General features: G+C 36.8%; 1 protein-coding gene across 1 annotated transcript in view; it reads right to left on the reverse strand.

Moving 5' to 3' along the window:
• Window positions 1–3,432: 3,432 nt before the first annotated feature.
• mRpL15 (mitochondrial ribosomal protein L15) overlaps window positions 3,433–24,647 on the reverse strand; it is a 32,787-nt gene continuing 11,572 nt past the window's right edge. Inside the window, exons 2-5 of the mRNA XM_081743889.1 lie at window positions 17,126–17,283; window positions 7,115–7,280; window positions 5,956–6,115; window positions 3,433–3,834 (exon numbers count right to left, since the gene is read on the reverse strand). Coding sequence (XP_081600015.1) covers window positions 3,533–3,834; window positions 5,956–6,115; window positions 7,115–7,280; window positions 17,126–17,283 — 786 coding nt within the window. The 3' untranslated portion in view covers window positions 3,433–3,532. The remainder of the gene's footprint in view (window positions 3,835–5,955; window positions 6,116–7,114; window positions 7,281–17,125; window positions 17,284–24,647) is intronic.

Below are 24,647 nucleotides of genomic sequence, written 5' to 3' on the forward strand. Positions count from 1 at the left end.
AAAGAAACACAGTGTCTGCTCGCCTTGTCTTCTGGCCCGGAGTCAAATCATGGGGACCCATCGATCCAACTTGTAGTGCTTCCCAAGTTGATGAAGGTGCTACCGAATGATTTCTCCACTCACACTGAATTGTAGAGTCCCAGTTCCTCACTTGTCTGGCCACTGTTCGCCTCAGTTGCTGCTTGAAAATCTTCATTTTGGACATGTGTTGGTCTTCCGGCACGTGGTGCGTCTTCGAGTGTTTCGTCATCGTCCTTAAACTTGTTAAACCACCACTGCATTGTCTGCATAGTCACGACGCTATCACCAAAAGCCTGGCATATCCTTCGTCCCACTGCAGCTTTGTTTGATCCCAGTTTGAACTCGTATAGCATACACGCCTTTATGACGCTCTGTGGAGGTTCCACGTTCACTGTCCTTACGCAAATTTACGGTGTAACTGAACTATCATAACTAGGTAGTATGTTGGATATACCCACACCAACAACTGACCTTCGCCTATCTCCACTCGCATTCAACTCACGGTGTGAGGGCCAACTGAACACAGACCTCCACAAAAAGCGACAGAACTTTCTTGGTTACCTTATATTTATTAAAATTTCTAAAATGCGGATGCAGCATAACAGAATGTGCTACCCTACAGTGCTTACGCAGAAGGCAAAGAATGGTGTATACAAATGCTTGTATGGATTGTAGAGGTACGAGTTGTAATTCTGTGGAAGTTGACGTGAATGATGATTGAGATAAAAATGATATAAGCGAAGATATATAACTGCTATAGCTACTTATGACACATTCCCAAGTATGTTAGTTGACTTTGAAAATTTACATTTATTAATGTTAAGCATTGCTTAGTTCATTTACAGTTGCATGTAGCAGAACTTAACATAGTTGTATACACTTTATACTCGGATATGTAATTCTTATTTTCAACATAATACATACATTTTAAGTTGTTCCAAATACTGAATAATCCTCAACATATAACGATATCAAGTACTAGGAAACGTGCGCGAAAATTGAAAAATTTATTACAGCAGACCTATACTCGGATGTACTAAAATTCATAATATGTTTCTCTAAGGTATTTTTCATAAAAGAAAATGTCAACACTAAATTATACATTACAGTAAGATCGCGGTTCTGTGTTTTTTCTACCTAAATTTGTTAGGCTGTTAAGGACCATATTCTACTTCTACTAGTCAGTTTTCCAGTTGGAACAAATAAGGACAACTATTACATTGCATGTACTCATACAATAGTATACTTCCTCCAGTAAAATCCGTGATACAGCATGTGTAACAGCAATTATAATTTTTCAATAATAAATAAATAACTATTTTGCAATTTTTCAACTTTCTTCTTCTTCTTCTTCTTCTATCTGGTAGGTCAAATAGGGATCAATGCTATATAGTTGAAATCTGTGTTCTATAAGCTTTACAACGATGTATGCGTCATGAGACTGTGATGATTAGGCTGGTCGCAGGGTGTTCTCATATAATGGTCTACTGGTATTTCCTCCATTGAAATCAGTGATACAGCCCATAAAAGTTATCCCATATTAGGACACCTTGCTCGGGCTAGATCTCAGTCACTGTTGTACATCTTACAGACAAATGTGTAAGGTATGTACTGACGAGTTTTTTGCTACGCTAGTGTACACACAGTGTTGCTAGAGATGAAATACTTTCGGAAAAAATAGTTTTTTGTGATTTTTAAAATTTCTTCTTCTTCTTCTTCTAGTCAGTGGGCAAAATGGGAAACAATGTTACATTGTTGACATCTGCGTTCCATAAGCTTTACAAAAATGTATTACTCGTTGCTCTATGTTAATTAGGAAGAGCACAGGAGGCGCATACGTGAGGCTTTGCGAATAGTAGTAACGCATGGTGGCCATGTTGCAAAATTCTTCATAGCGGCCTTACCCCACCTCGGAGAGTGGTAGACTTTTCGTCATCATTTTCCTCAGGTATTTTTCCATACGAACCTATTAACAGAAATTGTATTGCAATTTGTTCCCGGTTCAACAATAATTTGCCTAGACTACTTTCCATCTTCCTAAGACTTCACTTCTCTTGCTATCTCCCCATTCTTTTCTATTGCCATCGTAATACCCCCTTGTTTCCTCTTAAGTTCCATCAATTTCATATCCTTGTACATTTCCTCATATTTCCCAACCCTTTTTAATTCTTCTATGTCCTCGCATTTTCTTCTTATACTTCCTTTCCCTTCGTAACTCGTTGTTTAACTTCCTGTGCATGTTTTTGCCCTCTTCTGTATTAACCGGATTCCAGGTCTTCCTTTCCCTCATTTTCTGTAACCCACTGTTCCTTAAACGTGTTGTGCTCGTGGTAATCTACTGCTTTTTTCTACATCCTGCTGTATGCAAAGTGTAATATGCTCCCATCATCTGTTACTACCATCACCTATCCTTTCCTTGTTTGAGCATTTCTCTTAAAATTTTTCAACGAAAAGATTTCTTACTTCCTCGCTTTTCAACTTTATATTATTCTAGATCTTGTTGCCTATTTTTTTTTCTGACTACATTTTTCAGCGGAATATCCACTTCAGCCGGCATACGGTTATGATCATGGAAAATGTCAGTCCTGAAAAGAGTCTTCCTGTTCTTCAAGCTATTCTGATACTGTCCTGAATTATAACATAGCTTTTTTTTTTTTTTTTTTTTTTTTTTTTTTTTTTTTTTTTTTGTATCTTCGGTCGTTTGTGGAGGATTTTCGGGTGTATATTCTTCTTCTGTGCTGATTGAACCACGTGTTCTCAATTACTAGCGAATTTTATCTACAGAAATTGAATAATTCCTCTCCCCTTTCATTTCTTTCGCCTAAACCATATTTGCCTACGACACTATTTTCCTGTTTTTCTCCCACAACTGCATTGAAATCTACAATTACAATTACACATGCACCCCCTTCTTCCCGTCTATAATTTCTTCTGTTTTCTCATAATTTTCCTCTACTTTTTCAATTATATGCGAAGTCATCGTTGCATATGTCTGTATCACCACTAGATCCTTATTTTTTTGATTTTAAGTCTTAGGTAAGGATCCATTATACCTTTATATACGTAGTTTATTATGGTCTGTATAAACTTAAACTCATATGTTGATCTTAACGTATTTTTTGATTATTTGTAATGTGCCATCACGCAAGAGAAACAAAAAATAAATATAGTAAATATTTTTCGTCAACGAACTATTACGTTACCTCAGTCACTGATATGAGTACTACGAGAAACTCAGTTGCTTGTCTTTAAGCATTATCTATTATACACATACACAGAACTCTTAAAATTTACGTACAATGGTCACCCATGTTGAAACCGCTCTTACTACCCAGAACCCTCAGATATTTGAATGTTATGAGTTATTTTTCTCTGATAAACTACAACGAGATACTGAGAATACAAGCGAAGTTAACGAAAAGTACAAGTTTATTGTACACAATCTTATATACATAATGTGACAATACATTACAGCTAGAATTTCTTCTACGGTTTGTATCTTCAGTTACACCTACGAATTGTAGTACTCTTGCAGCTCTGGATCCTTTGGCTTCAAAATAGTTTTGTCTTTAAGATTAACAACCCAACCTGGTTCAAGGCCATAGAAAACTTGTCTGGGATCTTTACGTTCTTGTAACATTTCATACGCTGGGTCCTTTTCTATTTCTGGTAATTGGTAGCCATATTTCTGAGAAAGAACTAATCTTTCCCAAGATACCTTTTCGGGATCGGCTAAGTAGCCGCGATTTTTGGGGTCGGTGTAATATTCCACTAAATCAGGTGGTGGCAGCATTCGTTTCGGAATTGGCTCTCCTACAAAATACATATAAATATACATTTATTTAAATTTTATTGCCATTTAATACCCGAAAGAAGAGATAAAACAAATAAGATAATACACTAATGTATGTATTTTAATACATTAATTTATGTAAAAAGCAAATATTGTAATTTGTATCTTATGTCGTGGAGCTTTATTTTAATGCAATAATTCACAAACTTCATTTTTAATTTTTGTGTCTACTGGTATTTACAAGGATTAGAACATTTACTAAGTCTAAACATATCATAAAACAAATAAACATTTTACACAAAACTTCCTTACTTACAGAAAGTCAAGTGTACTAATCCTTCTTCATTAGGACCAAAGACCTTAAATTGAACTTCAATAAAGGCTAGATAAGCATGGAACAACACAATGAGTTACAGCTAATAATAATAATAATAATAAAATACTTATACCGAATGTTATTGCACCAAAATTTTCATAGCATTTGAGTAGGTAAACGACATAAAACATTCATTTAGTTTAGGGTAACCAAACATCTTTAACAGGATTGTCCCCTTTTTCAAAAAGTCATTCGATGTCCAGGGAAAGATGCAAACGGGACGAAATGTGTATCTTTTTATATAAAAAGCATCCTGTTTTTGGCTCGTAGTTACGTAACACAATTTTAAACTCTGAGTTTGCGTTCGGAAAGATTCTTAAATTTTGTAAAATAGCTCGTATTTTTCGGACATTTGACTCTGTAGTAAACTCTATGTTTCGATATGCAATAGCCTTTCATAGGCAGATAATTGAAGATTACTTCCTTCTCACTTGCTTGAATAATGACATAACAATAACTATACCAACGTAGATTGACAAATTATGTCAGTTTGCCGATTGTCCCGTTTCATTATTCCCCCCCCCCCTAAATCTGGTTCCCCTAAACAAGAAAAAAATACTATAAAAGGTAGAGGGAAAAAAGAACTTATGAAAATGAAGGCAGAGAGAAAGAGACGAAAAAGAACAGGGTACACAAAAGAGATTTTAAAATTCATACAACTTTTGTATAAGGAAGTTCTTGCAAGAAGCCCCGATAGCTGAAACTAACTAGCGGTATATACCAATTAACAATCCTTGAGATGGAAGAATAAGTCTTCCAATTTTTAATACTGCAAAGACTTCATACACAATAAAATTGCTCGATGTGGGCACCATCTTCTATATAGCAAAGCTACCAAATGGTGTACTGCATGTCCAATCGGTAAACAAGTGTTTCCCACAATATGTTCACTATTTTCGGTGTAATGGATGCAACACCGCAACAATTCTGCATCTCAAATCAGATAGGCTCCTAGTTAGTTGTGGAACATGTTTTACATATTCCTACACACAGGGATCCCACGAGTGAATCGGAGGGGCTTGGAAACCACAAGAGCAAAATTACGTTGTTCGAGCTGTGAAAAAATATGTTCTCCGCGTTCGATTGCTAATGTTAGGTTCTTTTTTATATGGGACATTCTACACACGTAACAGATTTTAAAGTACAGCAGAAATTCATATTAATAAACGCAAATTTTTTCCACGTACGTACATTTTAGTAAAAGAGTGCTGTCGGGGTAACTTTCGTCGTTAAGAAACATACTCTAAAACCAATTATATTACAGATCTAACTAACAAATTATTGAACAGTTTATATGCATGCTACAATCAGAAGAACAAGAGGTAAATTATTAAAATTTAATTTCTGAACTGGGAAAAAGTGGGTCTGCGACTTATTTCCGAAATTAACAGAGATATTTTACACTACTTCATGAGAAAACATATATACATATTTACGCAACGAGAGAATCGTGTGGAAAACTAAAGTACAACATTGATGAAACTAAAGTAAGAGTTTCATCATTTATATAATCATACGAATGCTATTTCTTTACCTCAAAAAATCACAAAACAAAACCCATATACAAGTTTCCTTTGTTTGGAGTTTCAGGTCTGTTTTAGAGCGTGGATCTGCAGTCTGTGGATGGAAAATTGGCCTCTCGCACGAAAAGACAGAACCTTAACCATTTAGCAGCGACCGAGCTCTCCTAAATATTTAAGAGCTACTACATGAAATTCAGTTTCCCATATTGGAATTCTATACCTAAACATCTTACTCCACTTACCTTTTCTGAAGAATCTCTCAGGGTTGAGAAGAGCAAGAAGACTGCGAACGTCGAAATAGGCGGTCGTAATCACTCCTCCATTACGCTCAATCGCAGCTATTACAGGCTCCGATGCCCACTGTACTTCAATATTCACTTTAGCTTGAAATATATCAGCACCCTAAGAAACAAAAAATTACTTTTTAAAAGAATATACTACCAAAATTACTTACTTGATATCAGAAAATTTTCATTTGTCTTTATTATAGACAGAAAACGCTCGGAAAGCACTTTTTATAAGCATTGTTTTAGCACTGAGACTATAGAGACATGTTCAGTAATGGAGGCTTACTGATCTCAGTCTATCACGCGAATCAATTTGAAATAAATTATTATTTTCAGCAACAAAAAATCTTAGTTTATACATTATGGAAAGTACTATAGTATATAAATAAAAGTTAATTATTTACAGTTAACTACAGAAAAAAGTGAACAAAAATATTGTACTGGCAACATCAAAGTAGTAAAAGTAGCATAAATCTATGGCTCAGGTGGGCGTCATGTAGCGAGAATTAAAAAAGTAGAAATGCTTTCAAAATTTTAAGTGGAAACTCATCGGAAAAAGAAAATTAGGAAGACCTAGGCACAGATAATAGGACAATATTAAGATGGGTCTCGCAGAAATGGAATCTGTATTCAGTTGGCTGAAGACAGAAGTCAATGGAGAGCTTTTTCTGAATGCAGTATTGAACTTCCTAGTTCCCTAGACCATAAAGTGAATTACCATAAATCTACACGTCAATATCTTTACACATTTGAACCAAAACATGTAAGTAAATATATTGATACTGAATTGTTTCTTTGTTCCCCTCACAAATTTTACAATATATTATAAATATACACCTTTTCATTCACATCAATTTGTACCTGCCTTTCAAACATTCTTCCTGTGTCGATAAAATCCACGAAATATTCATAATTACTACTGTTGACACATTCACACACACAAAAGTGAAGATCATTTTATAAAAAGGACTTAAACTATTGCATACCCCTGAGGATGAGTGACTGGAGTGTCATTCGAAATATTAGAGGAAAGATTGATGAGAAACATTACTAGAAGAGTGATTTGAGATATAAACATTTTTTTTTTTTTTTTTTCAAATAATTTTCAACATACCTCATCTGTAAGTTGAACTCCGAATTGTCGTGAGTCAGGATAAAATGTATATAAACAGGTATTGCATATAGCTGCAAGGTCAATGGGTTTTGAACAATCAATTCTGTTTGTATCAATCATCTTCTGAAGCTGAAGAAGCGAAACAGGAGGATATTCTCGCCTTAGGCTAAAAAGAAAAATACAATTACTGTAGTTCTTGTACATTTTTAACTTCTGCAGAAATTTCACACTTAACTAACGAAAACTATTTAAATCCCTGACAAACATTAATTACGAGGTGCATGTAAATATTATATATATCTTTTACAAAACAAGAAAATGATAGAAGAAACTTATTGTGATTGATATGCAAGTACATACCCTGCCTATTTTCGAAGTGATCACCATGAACCTCAGGCATTTTTAGTAGCGTGGCACATACCCTCTGTGTAAAAATCTACTATATGAGAATGCAACCAATCCAGAACTGATGTCTTGAGCACTTCACTGTCGTTGAAACGCTTCGACGAAAGCCACCTTTTCAGGTGACGAAATAGAAAGAAATTGCTGAGACAATCACGGGGGTGTAAGGGAGATAACTGAATATTTTCCATCGAATTTTCTAGACAGTACCAGCAGCTGGGTGTGGGCAGGAGTTTTCATGGATCAGAATAATTCCAAAGCGTAGCATTTCTCTCTGCTGATTTGGATAGCAAGTCGCAGGTTATTCAGTGTTTGCCAATACACATCTGCTGAAATTGTTCGTCCTGGTTCCAATAATTCCACAAGATCACACTCTTTTGCTTTTTGCCAAAATTTTGTGAACTGATGATGTTTATTTGAATTTCTTCTCTTTAGGAGAACCACAGTGCCGCCACTTCATTGACTGCAACTTCGACTATCCAGTGGTGTAGGATATCCAGGTTTCATCCCCTGTCACTAAAAGAGGTCATCCCCCATCCTCTCCCTAGCGGGCCAAAAAAAAAAAAAAAAAATCACGTGCAGTTGTCATCCTTTGCTCTTTGTGAGCATTTGCCAGTATTTTTGGCATCCATCTCGCATGCAGTTTGTGATAACGCAGCTTGTCAGTTAAAATTACATGCATTATTTTCACAAACTCTTCTGGAAACTCTCTGGCGAGTTCAGTTATTGTGAACCGGCGATTGGATCTCACTTTTTTGTTAACCCGTTTCACCAAGTCATCTGTCTGAACACTAGGCCTTCCGCTACGCTCATCGTCATCGAAGATGGTCAACATTTGAACGCCTTCCCGAAAATCTTTGTAGGCACAGAATACTAGGGTATGCTCAACTTCATCAGTGTTACCAAGCCCACATAAAAGGTTATCGGTCTTTTTTGATATGCTCCTTGTAGTTAACTATATGTTTGGACCTTTAATATTCATAAATATCAGATGTTCAGTAAATTCGAGCTTCTCGAAGTCTTTTGTGTGTATGTGGGTGGGTGGGTGCGCGCGCGCGTGAATGTTTGCGTATGAACGAAACAAGATTTGATTTGCATTGCTTATATAATATGTATATCTGAAGAGGTTTATCATATTAAAAGCTAAAATCCTATCGTTCAAAATAATAATAAATTTACTTATCAATTATTTACATTTCCTTTTTCTTATGCCATAACGCTTAAGCTATAAAGTTAAAATCAGTTTTGGAAATACATGTCAGGCTACTTTAGATAATTTTTTTCCTTTTTCTTAAGCAAGAATGGCTCTATTCTTCTGGAGAAACAGAGAAAAATTTAAGCAGGATTTTCTAACAGATTTTTTTTTTATTCCTGGCAAGTACACGATACTGATACGCAAGTATTCGTATTCACAAGCCTATCCAATTAGAAAACAAAGTGATGTACACATCATTATTATGTATTAATTATACTGGGAATTACATTCATTTAGGCAAGTCAGCAAAAATCACTGAAAACAATGTTTCGAAGGGTTAACACTTGATCCCGCACCATTTACACTGCTCCACAAAACTTAAGCAACTCGAAGAAAGTGGCAGAAAATAAAACGACACGATCACTGCACCAAGTATAATGAACAAGCGGACGGGCCTGATGCACAATGCAACACAAGTGAAGACGAACAATACAGTTAGGATGTACAGAGTGACCAAAAAGTTCAGCACAACGATACCTCAACAGGTGAAGCTGGATTGTGTGAGGGCATAGGCAGTTAATATGGCGTGTGACCACCACGAACAGCTATACAGGCACGACATCTGGCCTCCATGCTGCAAATCAGAGTGTTGATTAAGTCTTGCGGCAGATGGCGCCACTCCTCGAGGAGAGTTGTTTGCAGGTGATGGAGAGTGCGTGCTGGTGGACTGCGCTGCGCTATTCGCCGCCCAAGAGCATGACACATATGCTCGATGGGATTCAAGTCCGGCGAATTTGCACGCCATGCAATACGCGTAATGTCTTCGCTCTCCAGATACTCGGACACAAGATGTGCACGGTGTGGGCGGGCATTGTCATCCATGAACAGGAAGTCTCTGCCAAATGCTCCGCGGAAATTGCGCACATGTGTATTGAGAATTTCATCCCGGTACCGTTGTGCTGTCAAAGTGCCATGTTGCACAATATGGGTCCGTTTTCCCATCCAGCATAGTTTCACCCCACACCATAATGGAACCACCACCATAGAACGGCCGTTCAGCGATGAAGTTTGGATGACAGCGTGTCCCTGGCTCTCTCCATACTAAAGTCCGACCAGAATATGACGACAGGCTGAATCTCGACTCATCGGAAAACATGACACGCGCCCACTGGTGTTCCCCCCATGCAACATGTTCCTGACACCATGTGTAACGCGCACGTTTGTGCTCTAGTTTCAATGGCACACACAGCAAAGGCCTTCTAGCATACAGTCCTGCTCTATTGAGCCACCAACGAACAGTTTCACAAATCACGCGTTGTCCTGTAGCCTGAAACAACTCATTGGCCAGTTGAGAGCATGAAGCTTGACGGTTACGTTTGGCAGAAATTGTGAGAAATCGGTTCTCGACGGCCGACGTCTTCTTCGGACGGCCTCCTCCATGACGTCTACTGACTTCACCTCCTTTTTGGAAGCGACACCACAGCCTCGGCACAACAGGTTTGTTCACGTTGAATTCCTGCGCCACTTCCACTTGCGATCGGCCCAATTTCAACCGCCCAATTATTCGCCCGCGGTCAAAGTCACTCAAATGTCGTCTACCAGCCATTGCAAGGTGTGTACCCCACACAAGAACCACTAACTCAATGCTTGGAGCATCGGACACTACTGGGCTGTGGTGTACGCATCATGGCATAAGTTGTTCACCGCGCTTGCAACGGTGCTGCTTATGCGATAGAGTGGGTGTTCGCCTTGCCTGTGTGTCTCTGTGTATGTGCATGCCACTAACCAGTGTTGAATGGCCCCACACGTCACTTATACCAAGTTCTCTCGAGTTGCGTAAGTTTTGTGGAGCAGTGTAAATGTCCCGCGATCAGCCGGTGTATCTATATACAAAAATAATAGGTTTATATGTTTGTGGTCAAGAAAAGTTTATATGTTTGTGGCCAACCCCTTCGACAATGAGATCTCGAAAACCATAAGTACTAGAAACATGCCGTTTTTAGCTAGTCGATTCCAAATTTTGTGTAGATTTGCCAGTTTCAAAAACTTGACTTTATTTTTCTATTCCACATTAGGCGTAATTTTGACCTTATTAGTTAAATATTGCCACTAGGACGTCAAGGTTGATGGACATTTCAGGCCCTTTGCTTTAATCTGAGTGACAAAACCTATTGCAAGCTGGCAACTTGGAAGACTTGTGGATCCACAATGAGGCGTACTCGGATATGGAATTATAAGAAAAAATATTTGCATCTTTATTAACTATTACTTATCCAAATTTGGGACAAACTCACCCCAACAATTTATATATTAAAATACTACATTTATATGTTTGTCTATAGCAATTCACTCACTTTGACAGTCTTCCTGTCCTTTACTTGTTTGTAAAGAGACTTGTACAGATATAGTGGGAAGGATATTCACGTTCATATTAGAACTGTGTGCTGTGTAAAAAGCGCAAGTTCAGCTAGTATTAAAAAACTTCCATACTTTTTTGGAGTACCTAATCTTTACGAAATACGAACACACACACACACACAAAAAGACAGCCTAACATTCAGACATTTTATTAATAGTTTCAATGTTAGCAAATATATGAATAAATACTTCACATTTGTTAAAGATATTTTCTTGTTCTTGTGATCATGGGCGGCGATTAGGGGGGGGCAAAGGGGGCAGTTGCCCCCGCACTTTTTTGAAGTAACCCATTAATGTATATAGTTTCATTGATAAAAGTAAAATTTTGTATGTATTTACTGGTTCATAGAAAAAATTGTGCCATATATTTGCCGTTCCGTGAGTATGTATTGGTTGTCTTCCCATGGAGTAAAGAAAACTACAGGAATTGCGTTTTAATTGCCACAGAAAATAACCCCAAAATTAATCTATTGGAGCACAACAGTTTCAGCATACTTCCACTTCTTACAAGGGCTCGATATACAGTGTCTTCCAAAAGTCCTGCAAAAAAGTAAAAAGCTGTAACTTTGTAACCATTTATTGTATTTGTACAAAACTTTTAGTGGACCTGTTAGAAAATCTGAAATTTTGTTTCCAAGCATTTCTTCAACGCCAAACCTCCAGCTGAGCACCATTTACTTCCAAACATTGCTGAAGTCTTTTCGGGAATCCAAGAATGGCATTTCATCCGTAATACTCCCAATCACATCACGTATCTTCTTCCGGAGGTCCTGAACATCTTTCGGTTTTTGCTTGTAAACTTCTGTATCATTTTCTTACGAACGATATTGTGCAGCGTTGTTATTGCCACTCGCAGCTCCAAGGATCTGCGTTTCAACGATTTCTTTGGACTTCGCAACACGCTTTCCTGCACGGACTGAATCACATCAACACTGGTTGTTGGCCTTCCACTACGAGGCAAGTCCAAGGAACTTCCGGTAGCTAGGAACTTATCGTACCATCTCTTGATACTTGAACCTGCAGGTGGTTGTTTCTGATATTTTTGTCGGAATTTTCTTCTCACCAAAACATTAGATTTTAACTTACAAAACCACGCCACACACTGCGCTTTCTCTTGAGTAGACGCCATCTTTGTCACGTGATTTGCAGTTATGATGTCAACGTTTACATCCGCTCATTGTTGCCAACAAAAATTTTAACATTTCCACTAAACATTACAAACAAAATACAAAATTGTAAGTAGTACTTTCAAAGTTACAGCTTTTTACTTTTTTGAAGGACTTTTGGAAGAGTCTGTACAGTATTAGTGAGCCGTTTTGAAACTAATTCAGAGAGCATTTCGCGAAAGAAAAAAAAAAGTTTTTCACAAGTTATTTGTTAATTGCAGAAAAATTGACAGTTCCTAAAATGTCTTTTCTTCTTTCTAAAGTAAGGGAAAAAAGCATACCGTAATAAGAAACAACTTCTATCTTTTCCATTCTTTTGTAGTGCAATACATGAGTGAAGTGGTGTGTTAGGGGTGTACGAGTGTATATACAATTAAATTTAGTGAATTCAACATAATTCTAGGTTTTAGTGTTATTTTGAATAACTGGAGTATGGAGTGATTCTAAGTATTGTTGTGTTTTGATGTGCTCTAAGAAAGTGAAAACTGCACCTAATGGCAACGAACATGTTTCGGGAAGTTGCAAAAGCAAATATTTCTTTAAATGTCGTAGCATATGCTTGTAGTATTTACTGTCTTTCATTTTCTAAGAGTAATAATATTCATTTAATAGCATGTGTGGAATTAAATATTAAGTTGTTCATTAATCCCTGTTTCAATATGACTTTTGCAAAACAAACATCATCATTTATTACTATGATTAATATTATCCTTTCTATTTATTTGTTATTAAATAATCTGATCACACAATTTTCAGACAGAATTTTAAGATATTCATGAGCAAGGAATCAAATCTCTTCTTACACTTTTGTTATTTAAGAGTACAAAGGGCTAGTACCTACTGGCGTTGCTCTTGCTCTTGTCAATTTACTTAATAAAATATGAAATACAAAGTATAGTATTTTAACTGAAAAAGATAGTATCCTATTAGTTATACAACCTTTCGTCAAACAAAATATTAGAAACAAGCAGGAAAACTAACATTTATATGCAAATATTCAGATCATGTCTTGACCCCCTACTTTTAACGTCCAACCGTCGCCACTGCTTGTGATATCAGGTTGTCTAAAAAGTATTGAGCTTTAGAAGATCAAAACTGAGAAAATACATTCATTGTAATAAAAAAAACATTTGAAAACCATTGCATGCACTATTTTTCGATGATCTTCTGCAGCTTTTCCGGTAACATCATAATCCCGTTGCTATAGAGCTTTTGTGGTTCAAAAAACTGTGACACATGGTTTTCAAATCCTCATTTGAAACTAAGTTAATACCAATCCGGAGTTCTGAAGAGATTGAAATAGATTATAATCTGATTGTGTCGGGTCCGGGCTATTTGATGAAAGCATTAAAACGTCCCAGCCAAGTTTTCTAATTAAAATATATGCGAACTGGCCTTTCTGTTGATTAGTTACGGCCATGTACTGCTAGATGGACTAGCACTAACTGTCGTGAGTGCAGGTCCAAGTCTATCGTTCTTCCCGGCAGCAGCATTTAGTGGTTCACGATGCCTTCCCAATCTCTCAAAACTCATAGCATCACTTTCCTGGGCGTCAGTGTTCCCGCCACAGACTGAGGAGCTTCTCTTCGCTTCGATTACAACCTTTTTCGTACAGTTATCGTACGTTATCCACTTTTCATCACACGTGATCAACTGCTTTTGAAACAGCTCGATTTCTTTACATTTCAGTAGAGATTTACATATAGAAATTCGATCGATTAAATTCTTTTGAGTCAGATCATGTGGCACACAAACATCAAGCTTCCTTTTTGAAGGCCGCTTTCTCCAAATAGTTAACTCTGTTCGTTGGTGGATGTTTAGGTCACTGACATGCCAATCTTGCTCGTCTTTTGCCAGGATATCATCCACTTTTGCTATGATTGGTCGCCCACTGCGATGAGCACCTTGGATATAGAAATTTCCAGAACGAATGCGACTGAACCATCTTTTGATTGTTGCTTTTGACAACGAATCTTTACGAGCCTGTGCAGCACTTGCGCCTTTACTGAAATAAGATTGTAAAATGTAGCCCAGTTTTGTAGAAACAACACTTATCTTCCCGGCGTAATACCTTGCGTCTAATCATAAGAATTCCAACAATTTCTGCACATCTACTGGCTTTAACTATCAGCTTTCGAATAACGTTAAAACTGTCACGACTCATGTACTCTAATATTTGGAGCACTAACATCATCTCACGCGCAAAGGCTCAATACTTCTTAGACAACCTAATATGTACCTTACGCTAGTAAATGGACAGGTTTTTCAGCACAATAACGTTTGCTGATGACACAGCACTGATAGCGGAGAACGAAAATGACTAAGGAATCACTTTCAAACTTGAACGACCAAAAGTGCACAAGACCAGGACAGGAAGAGGCAAACGTATGGCTACATGGAGAGAATATCGAAGACGTTAAGACGTTCCCCTATTTAGGAAGTTTAATATCCTCGACCGGAAGAAGAGAAAAAGACGTAAATTCCAGAATAGCGCAGGCTAAACAATCTTTCAATAGCAAAGAGGACTGCTATCATCAAGAAATGTGTCGTTGGACGTTCGTAAACGATTTATTAAGACACTGGTTTGGAGCGTGGCGCTTTACGGAAGAATTTTCCGTGGACATTGAGAAAAGCTGAAACATCCAAGCTGGAAGCATATGAAATGTGGTGTTGTTGCAGAATGCTGCCCATATCATGGATCGAAAGGAAAAGGAATGAAGACGTACTAAGGGAAGCTAATGAAGGACGACATATCATGACGATAATACGGAAAAAGAAGAAACAGCATGCTTTGCCACCTTATTCGGCACTCCGACTGAATCACCGTGTTGATAAAGGGAAAGGCAGAAGGAAAACCAGGAAGAGGAAGACCAAGGATAGAATATCTAGATGCAGTTACGAAGAGACCTTATCAAAGTATAAAACAGCTCTCCCAAGGGAGAGAAAAGTTTTAAAATTTCCATGTTGCTCACTATGCTCACCTATGCTTGAGATGAACAAGATGATGTTTAAATCGAAAATAAAGAAGGTGCAAATTTCCGGAAATTTAATTTTTCTTTCGAAAAGAGCTCATATAATTTTATTTCAAGAATTTTCTCTTCTTTTACGTATTTTCTGTTCCAACATATATAGAACTGCTGCAATCCTGACTCCGTCAGATATACACAATGTATATCTATACAAAGCAACGTTTTCTTGAATAAACAAAAAATTTGTGTAAATTTGTCAATACTTGTGCTTTCTTCTTCGGCGACAAAGACTCTATTTCCTTCTTAGGATAAGTTTTGCTACATTCAGATACAAAAGCATTATCATGCATTTACATTTACCTTTTGTGGCACCTTAATTTGCAAACTACCCTTTCCTAAATGCTTCGAGAAAGACGACAAACTGTAAATCACCAAAATTATAAGGCACTACACAAGACGAAGACACAAATATTGGCAAGTTTATACATTTAAAATATGTACTCTTGGTACGCTGTAACATAAGATTAATGCAACTCTTTCGTTTATTTCACCATTAGCAAGTTTGAGCCTTTCTTCTACATTGCAAAGAGTTGCGACATATTGCCAAGATCACGGTGTGTGAAAATTCAGTCAGGAACGCTAACTACAAGGATTTTCCTTAATTATTTAATATTGAATATGTATCTTATTAAATAATTAAACAATCAAGCATTGGCTGAAAACCAAAGCAACCCTTTCAAAAATATGCAAATTTACGTTGCAAAATTGAATTCATCTCTTTGGATATGTGATTCCTAACAAACTTTCTGGGCACTTTTTGTAAACCAGTTTTAGTCAATATTGAATATGCGTTCTATTGAATCAGTAAGTAACTTCAAGATCTCACTGCAAATTACAACTTTACAAAGTTTGGGAAATTACGCTACAGAGTTAAACTCATCGCTTTGAATATACAATTCCCACATACATTCTAGATGCTTAAGTCAGCTTTAGTTAATACCAGATATTTGTTCAAACTACATTTGAGGTTGACTACACTAGACGACTGGCAAAGATTAAACAATAAACGATCATAGAACAAAACGATCATTTACAGTTTTAATCCTATCGTCACCTAATGTAGTTCCATCTCTAATTCTGAACCCATTCTATAATTTTTATTAGTTCAGAGTATACGATAATGATTTTTCTCTTTCTCTAAACATCTTCTGAATAATCAGTTATTAGGATATTGAATAACTCAATATTAATTTACTTTTTAATCAATGCTTATCAATATCACTACAAAGAACACACGAAACTGAACAAAAATATTTAGTGATTGAACTCATAAGTATACAGATACCACTCACTGAAACCAGATTGAACTCACTGAAAATAAATTAATCACACCATAATCTTCACAGCACGTCAACTCACGAGTGCTCGTGCCCTATGAGACTTGTTGGCAGTCAAATGAACACAACCCAACTAAAGGTGGCAGAGTGGTAGAGCAGTCACCTCTGGTACGTGGAGTCCCTAGTTTACTTCCAGGCCTATATAACACCATCATGTTTATGGATTTTCTCGGGATCCTCCCGTTTCTCTCACATTCTCTTTCTATCAATTCCTTCACAATTATTCATTTTCGCGAATCATCTATATCCTTTAGCCTGAAAGCCATATTCGTGGGATGTGGGACTAGAAATTTCATTCCACGTCATTTCTCAATCCAAACAACAGATCACAAAGGTTACGTTTCCTCAGTTTCCATGAAAACGAAACAAAATATTCGTTTTGTAATTTGGCACGCAATTCTTCTAAAGATTAAACTATCTGAAACACCGAATAAAACTACTGAATCCCTTTAGCCAATACTTACTGATGTCCTTTATAGTATGACAGTTCGTAAGGAAATCGTAAATAAAAGGGATTGCTTCCAGTTTCATATCCAAGACGCATATAATTCTGGCGTTGACCTGATCCTTTATTGCCACAGCCATGCTTGTCTCCTCCATGTTGTCCACGACCACGCTTCTTCTACAGAAAGAGGAAAAGAAAATCTAATTAATATAGCAAATACAATACAAAAAAGTTCTATTAGGTATGATCTTTATTAATAAAACTGATCTTGTAATGCCTATATATTTATCGTATGAAAACTTTCAGGAACTCTTCTGTTTCCTTCATCAGTAACGTGCCAGACATTTTCCTTACACCTCATACGACTATTTAGCGCTCTATGAACATATTTCAGAGAATGTGTAAGATAACTTTAATTTAGTACAATGATCGCATATTCTCTTCAGAAATTAATAATAATTTCAAATAAATTTTAGACAAACCCAGAAGATCTCGACAATGACATCTCGAAAGCCATAAATACTAGAAACATGCCGTTTTCGCTGGTCGATTCCAAATTTTGTGTAGATTTGCCAGTTTCAAAAACTTGACTTTATTTTTCTATTCCACATTAGGCGTCGTTTTGACCCTATTAGTTTAATATTGCCACTAGGACGTTAAGGTTGATGGACATTTCAGGCGATTTGCTTTAATCTGAATGACAAAATTTATTGCAAGCTGATAACTTTGAAGGCTTATGGACCCACAATGAGGCGTACTCAGATATGGAATTATAAGGAAAAAAATATTGGTATCATCTATTACTTATCCAAGTTGGCCACAAACTCCTCCCAACATTCTCTATATTAAAATAATACATTTATACATTTATAGGTTTGTCTATACCAATTCACTGCCTTTGAGAGTCTTCCTCTCCTTTACTTGTGTTCGTAAAGGGTCTTGCACAGATATAGTGAGAAGTGGGAAGGAGATTCACGCTCATATTAGAACTGTGCGCTGTGTAAATAGCACAGATTCAGCTAGTTGGTATAATCTGGTTAAATAACAGAGTGAATTTTACCATAAGACCTCCATTTCATTCCATGAAATTCCTGAAAGCTCTTAATGGATTTGACCTTCAAAAACTAAATATTAATTAGGAATACTTTCAACTTAATAATGCAGGAGCTAAACATTCTTGACAGTATGTGAAGACAGAACCACAAGTTGGACGAAATGTACCAGTAAACTATCAATAAGGGAACAAATGTTGTTTATGGAATTTTGATGGACTAGAAATATTAGTCTCATATCGCACACACACACACACAAAAAAAAAAAAAAAAAAAAAAAAAACCTGAATACTGAACAGACGGTTGTATGGACGAACAACGAAAAAAGTTGAGGAATTGTTCGGGTTCAAGAGAGATAAGGGCACAGGAGATGCAATTGGATTATTAAGAGTGATCGATGAAAGTTTTTTAGAACAAAGAAGAGAGATGTATGTTGTATTTATTGATCTAGCAAAGGCCTTCATACCGTGTGAACTGGAAATTGTTGTTGGAAGTTCTAAGAAGGTAGGTTGGAATAGAAAGATCAGAGGCTCATAAGAAACTTATATATAAACCAACAAGTAAGTGTGAGAATAGGGGAGGAAATGACAAAGAAACGTGTAACTGGAAGGAGTCCAACAGGGACGCTGTCTCTCATCAACATTATTTAATATGTATCTGGAAGAGAGAGTGAAAAAGAGCCAAAATGATCAAGACGGCATTACTATAGGAAGTAGAACGATTAGATGTATAAGGTTTGCAGATGATACGGCACCTGTGGCAGAATCTGAAAAGAAAATCGATAAGATGTTAGACAATTTGAGGAGGGATTGTGAAAAATATGGGATAAAAATAAATGTTAGAAAGACGAAAGCCATGATTATTAGAAGCAGTTGGTGTCAAATATAGAATAGGAAGAAAGAAAATAGAACAGGTGACTAAATTTCGATACCGGTACCGGCTATTATTATTACTGATGATATGAAGTGCGAACGTGAAATAAAAACACGGATAGGAATGGCGAAAGGAGACTTCAGGAGGAAGAGAAGTCTATGTTGTGGGACCTTGAATAAAGAGTAGATATAAAGACCCATAAAATGCTTCGTGTAAAGTATTGTACTGTATGGGACAGAAATATGGACATCACGTAAATATTACTGGAAGCTTTGAAATGTGGGTGTGGAGAAGATTTGAGATAACTTGTTGGGTCGAGTGGAATGAGAGAGTTAAAAATGGCGGAGAAAAAACTGAGAAGGAAAAAAACTGGTTGGGACATGGGCTAAGAAGGAACTGTATCATGAGGAACGTATTAAAGATTATGGTGGCAGGAAAACGAGGGAAGGAGCGAAGGAGAATACAATTGATGGACGATATCAAAACAGAAAAACTGTACGTGAGACGAAGAGGTCAGCGGAAGACAGTGGAGGATGGAAGCTTCTCAATTATGGCAAGTGACCCTACAATAATGGCAATATACTTCTAATGATGATGTAGGTCACAACTCTTAACGTCATACACTCAGTACAGTCCAGCAAATAAGATGGGATACCCAGACAGTCAGAAGGTAGTGCGCTGTTGAACAGGGTCGTATGAACCTGCACCATGAAGAATATATAAATGCGGGTGATTTTTGCTTACGAATTGGAACTTATGACATTTTGCACAACAGGCCGCAAAAAACATCAACAACGTATTTGGGTCAGAAATGACGAATGTGCGTACCATTCGCCGTTGATTTGTCAAATTTCATTACGGTGACACAACACTCGTTCAGTGGTCCTTGGCAACAGCCAACATATGCGTATGTACGGATACGCTCTTCAGGAATACCGTGGAAGTGGACACTCTGAAAAATATTCGTCCCACTGCAGACGAGATATTCATACACCGTATCCTGTGGCTTATCGGCTCCGACACGCTATAGCGCGGGCCCACCTGCTTCCCCTGCGCTGACTCGGTTAAATGGCATTCGTGGCTCGGTTAAATGGCATAGGGATCACTTAACATAGGTTGGTTTGTTTTCTGTAGTTTTTATGGCACACATTCGGACGTCGTATTTATACACAAATCGTAAAAGAAAAATAATTTTTCAACAATTATTTTAGGTGGATCCTGAATCTCATCTATGTCAAACAAGATATTTTTATGTCGCCAAGCGCAAACATTTAGGGGACAATAAGAAGGTAATAAGCGAAAGAATTACCGTAAACTGGAGTTACTTGGAAAGTTTATTACTATTATTATTATTATTATTATTGTACTACCACTTGTTAGAGCTTAGTCCATGTTACCTTTTCCTGCAACCATAACAAAATTTTACTGTGATTGAAGCCTTCCTGGTTCACCTCCGGTGCTTGGGATCCCTGGTTCGATCCCAGCTCGCGCCGTGTGGGCTTTGTGGTTGACAAACACCGTGCTCTAGGGTTTCTCGGGGTTCTCCCGTTTCCTCCCACTTTCTTCATTCTACCATTTCATTCATTTCTCATAATCACCGTCTCCTTTAGCCTAACCGGCATGACCGTGGGACGTAAAACTCAAAGATTTCATTTCATTTTTGAAGCCTTCCTGCAGCCACGATGTGCTGTTTCCAAGTAGCCCAGCTTTTGGGGGCTACTTGGAAAAAAACACTTGCAAAATCACACTTTCCTGAAAAGATTGATATGCAATATGCCTATGTTTCTTTCACAGTAATGTGTTTCTAGGCTGTTTGTAATATGCTTTTATAAACGTGGTAGATTTTTAAACTATGCAAGAGAAATTTCGGCAAATGCCAATACACGCAAAAGTTCTTGAGACTTATTCAAGACACTAAATAATTTTATGAACTTTATGTATGTATCAGATCAGTAATTGCCTTACATTGGTTTACAAAACTGCCTGGTACCATTTTTTACAGGTGTACATTTACGTTAAGTCTGCAAGAATATCATTATGATACTGTTATAATAATAATAATGTAACACAATACGATAAGGACAAAAATAAATGCCAAGCTAGGCCCTACTGGTAGAAATTCACATATTGAAATTCTTTGCTGCGAACTCATATGGAAAAACAACTTGTCAGTGAATCTGCTGAAAAGGGAAGCAGTAGGCATCTCGACACTCGTACTTGCACAAATTGGTTGGCGCAGCAGAATGTTGTTATATCTCCAGATCATTTTTTGTCCTGTTACAAGAACTTCTTTATTTGTTTCTTCCTCGACCCATCGACGGAATATTTTAGAATCATTTTTTAAGCCTGACGATAAGAATATTTTTATCAAATCACTGAGCATAAGATGGTCCTCCGGGAAAGAGGCATACAAAAGCTTCAACAGAGATTTTGAGGCAATTGCGAAGGCTCTCAAGTGTATAATTATCTGCCAAGATCTCAAGCTTGTTGTAGTCACTGACAAGCTTCTTTCCGAATTGGACAAGAGAATCGCGGTCTACAAGAACTTCTCAGAAAATTTTCCTTCTCAAAAAATCTATGCAACTTGAGTGCTGAAAAAATCACCACAGCAGCGACTTCTCTGTAGGAAGTGTATGTAGCTGACATCGAGGAATCTTCGTTTGTTGTTGAGTGGCTTCATTTAAAAGGACTTTTAGCCAGGGTTTGAAAAAAACGGGTTTTTTGAAAAAGCCCAAACCACCTGGGCCCATATGGTTTTTTTCGGGTATTTTCGGTTTTTTTTTTGAAATATTTCAAAAATGTGATTTATATTTCAAGATTGTCACAACTTGCAACAATTTTCTATTCACTGCTGTTTTGAAAAAATGGCCGCCATTTTGAAATTTTACATTGGATCGCCGAGAAAATCTATATAGCAAATTTAGAGTATCTCGTGCTTCTACTCTGAAAATTTCAACTTGAAAGACCGAAAATTGCGCTTTGTAGCGTGGATAACAGCTATTTTGAGGAGAAAAAAAAGGCCGCCATTTTGAAATTTTACGTTGGTACGCCGCTAAAATCTATACAAGAAATTTAGAGTGTCTTATGCTTGTACCCTGAAAATTTACACTTAAAAGACCGAAAGTGGTACCTGCAGTATGTGTGGTACACCAGAAGCGGATAGCCTCCAAGGGAGGGGGGGGGGAGGGCGGTCAGAGCTAATGGAGGTGAAATATTCATCTAATGATCTCAAGGACGAATGAACAAATGTAGATCGAATCATCCCAGGGGCGCCAGTGACATTTGCCAAATGTTTTGTTGAAGTTCATTTCCGATACTTTGTGCGTTGAATTACGGGAATTTCTCGAGCACTTGTTGCAAGACAGTTCTTTCCAGAAAATTAATTTAAAACAATTAAAGATATAATTCATATTTTATAAAGTAAGCGTTTCAAAATGTCTTGAATGAAATTAAATATTTTCCAACGTAAAATAAATGGTTTTATTGTTTAAGTATTCACTTCTGATGCATTGTGCGTTCAATTGCGGGAATTTCCCGAGTACTTCTTTCACGACGCCTCCCCCCCTCGAAAATGCAGCTTGCTTTCTTTACTGTACATCGAAACTTCAATTATATAGTACAGAATTTTGAATTGAGCACTTGAAATAGTACGTGTTAAGTAGTTTTCTGAACTCCGAATATTAAGCTTTTAAATTTGACAAGAATTTTTACGCTATTCCTGGTGTTGATTCTACCGAATGCTTATTTCAAGAGTGGCAACAAATAACTGAACTAAACTTCTGTTGTTGGAAAACCAAATTTCACTGAAGAATACTTGTGTTACCATCAAAGGTAATAAAAAATAATACTAGTAGTTTTTCTAATACACTGCATATTTATTGGTAGTATCGGCATCTATGACCTTAAACCCGTAGACGGATAACGTCCCTCGGCGTTGCCGAGCACACTATTCACGGAAAGTATTTCTAACATATAAAATTGCATATTTTACTTCAAACAGGCTATAAGCGTAGTCCATACATTAATTTGTTCTATAATCATCTCAAGCTAAGGTAAGGTTTCTTATTCATTCAGAACTTTATAAAGGTCTTATGTTGAAAGGTGTTGTATACTTTAACGCGAAAGCATCTAATTAGCCCAAGGAAAGACCAAAATCTGATAAAAACCACTTTCAATCTGATCACCTTAGTTGTACCAACAATATACTAACAAAAAGCTCAAAAGCCCAGGTGGGTCCACTTGGGCAAATCTTTTAGTTCAAGAGAAGTTCGGAAGTGCTGAAGAAATGTCACTATCGCAACTTAACCGATTTCTCATATCGAAAGATTTTCATCTTTATATATTAACATAAATATTTGCCTTAAAGTGTTTTTATGTACACCAACAACTAAGTGTGCGGCGGAAAGATCATTTTCCACACTGTCATGAATCAAAAACTATTTGAGATCTACTCTTTCTCAGAAAAGACTGTTCATCTAGTTGATTTAGTCATCGAAAATGATTTGATTGTTAAGGGTCTTCACTACAGCGAAATTAAACTACCGCTAATTTTAGAGATTTTCTTAGTATCTTCAAAACAAATAAAAATATTCGAAAAGCAGAAACGTAGTGAACTAGACAACACGATTTCGCATGTGATACCGTTATCACAACTCATCTATCTGCAACTGTAGATAGATTTAGCATTTTTGGCGAGTTCTGTAAATAGTGGCATACCAAAAGCAGATAGGTGAATTGTGGTAAAGGTATCACAAGTAAAATCATATTGTCTAGTTTATTAAGTTTCCGATTTTCGAATATTTTTATTTGTTTTGAAGATATTACAGAAAAACTCTAAAATTAGCGGCAGTTTAATTTCGCTGTAGTGTAGACCCTTAAACTTGATTTTGATGACGTTATTAATGATTTTGCCAATGTCAAAGCAAGATGTAAACTATTTTGATACACAAAAATTTCAGAAACATCATTTTGTAAATTTTTAGGTACAATAATATAGCTCTATATAATTTAAGATTGTTTTATATTCTGCCGTTTTTACACCCTGTAATGTTGAATAGGTTAGGCAAAAGCCAGGTAAGTTTTAATGAATCTACTCCAAATGCTGGTCAGGTATAGGAATTAAAGTATATTGCATAAAATGAATTATAAGAAATAAGAACAGTAATAACTAGTAACAGTAATAATTATAATTTAGTAGCAAACGTAAAAGTAATATTTTTAGAAGTTGATGCAGGAGAATGGACGTTTTCAAGAGCGATGCAATTGGTGTGGTTAGGGACGGCAATTTCGCTAGAGCCCATGGGCGCAAAACATGGAAATCCATGTTATTAATTTTATCAATAGATCGGACTTACCCTAGGTCAAGTGTAGGTAAATGCCCTAATGACCACTGGTTTTTAGATATGTTTATTCAAGATTTAGGAGTAAGTTAATTTAATTTATTTCCTACCCGTGGTGAAAACATCCTTGATTATGTGGTCTCCTCTATAAATGATTTTATTATCACTCTATACGTAGAAATTTGTGTTTATCTGATCATGAATTTCTGGGTATTCGGACAAATTTCCCCCGACGGAATCAACCCAAAAGATACCGGGTAGGACATAATCCCCTGTA

The sequence above is a fragment of the Thermobia domestica genome, chromosome 2, assembly GCF_964235325.1.
Source record: "Thermobia domestica chromosome 2, izTheDome1.hap1.1, whole genome shotgun sequence".
NCBI lineage: Eukaryota > Metazoa > Arthropoda > Insecta > Zygentoma > Lepismatidae > Thermobia > Thermobia domestica.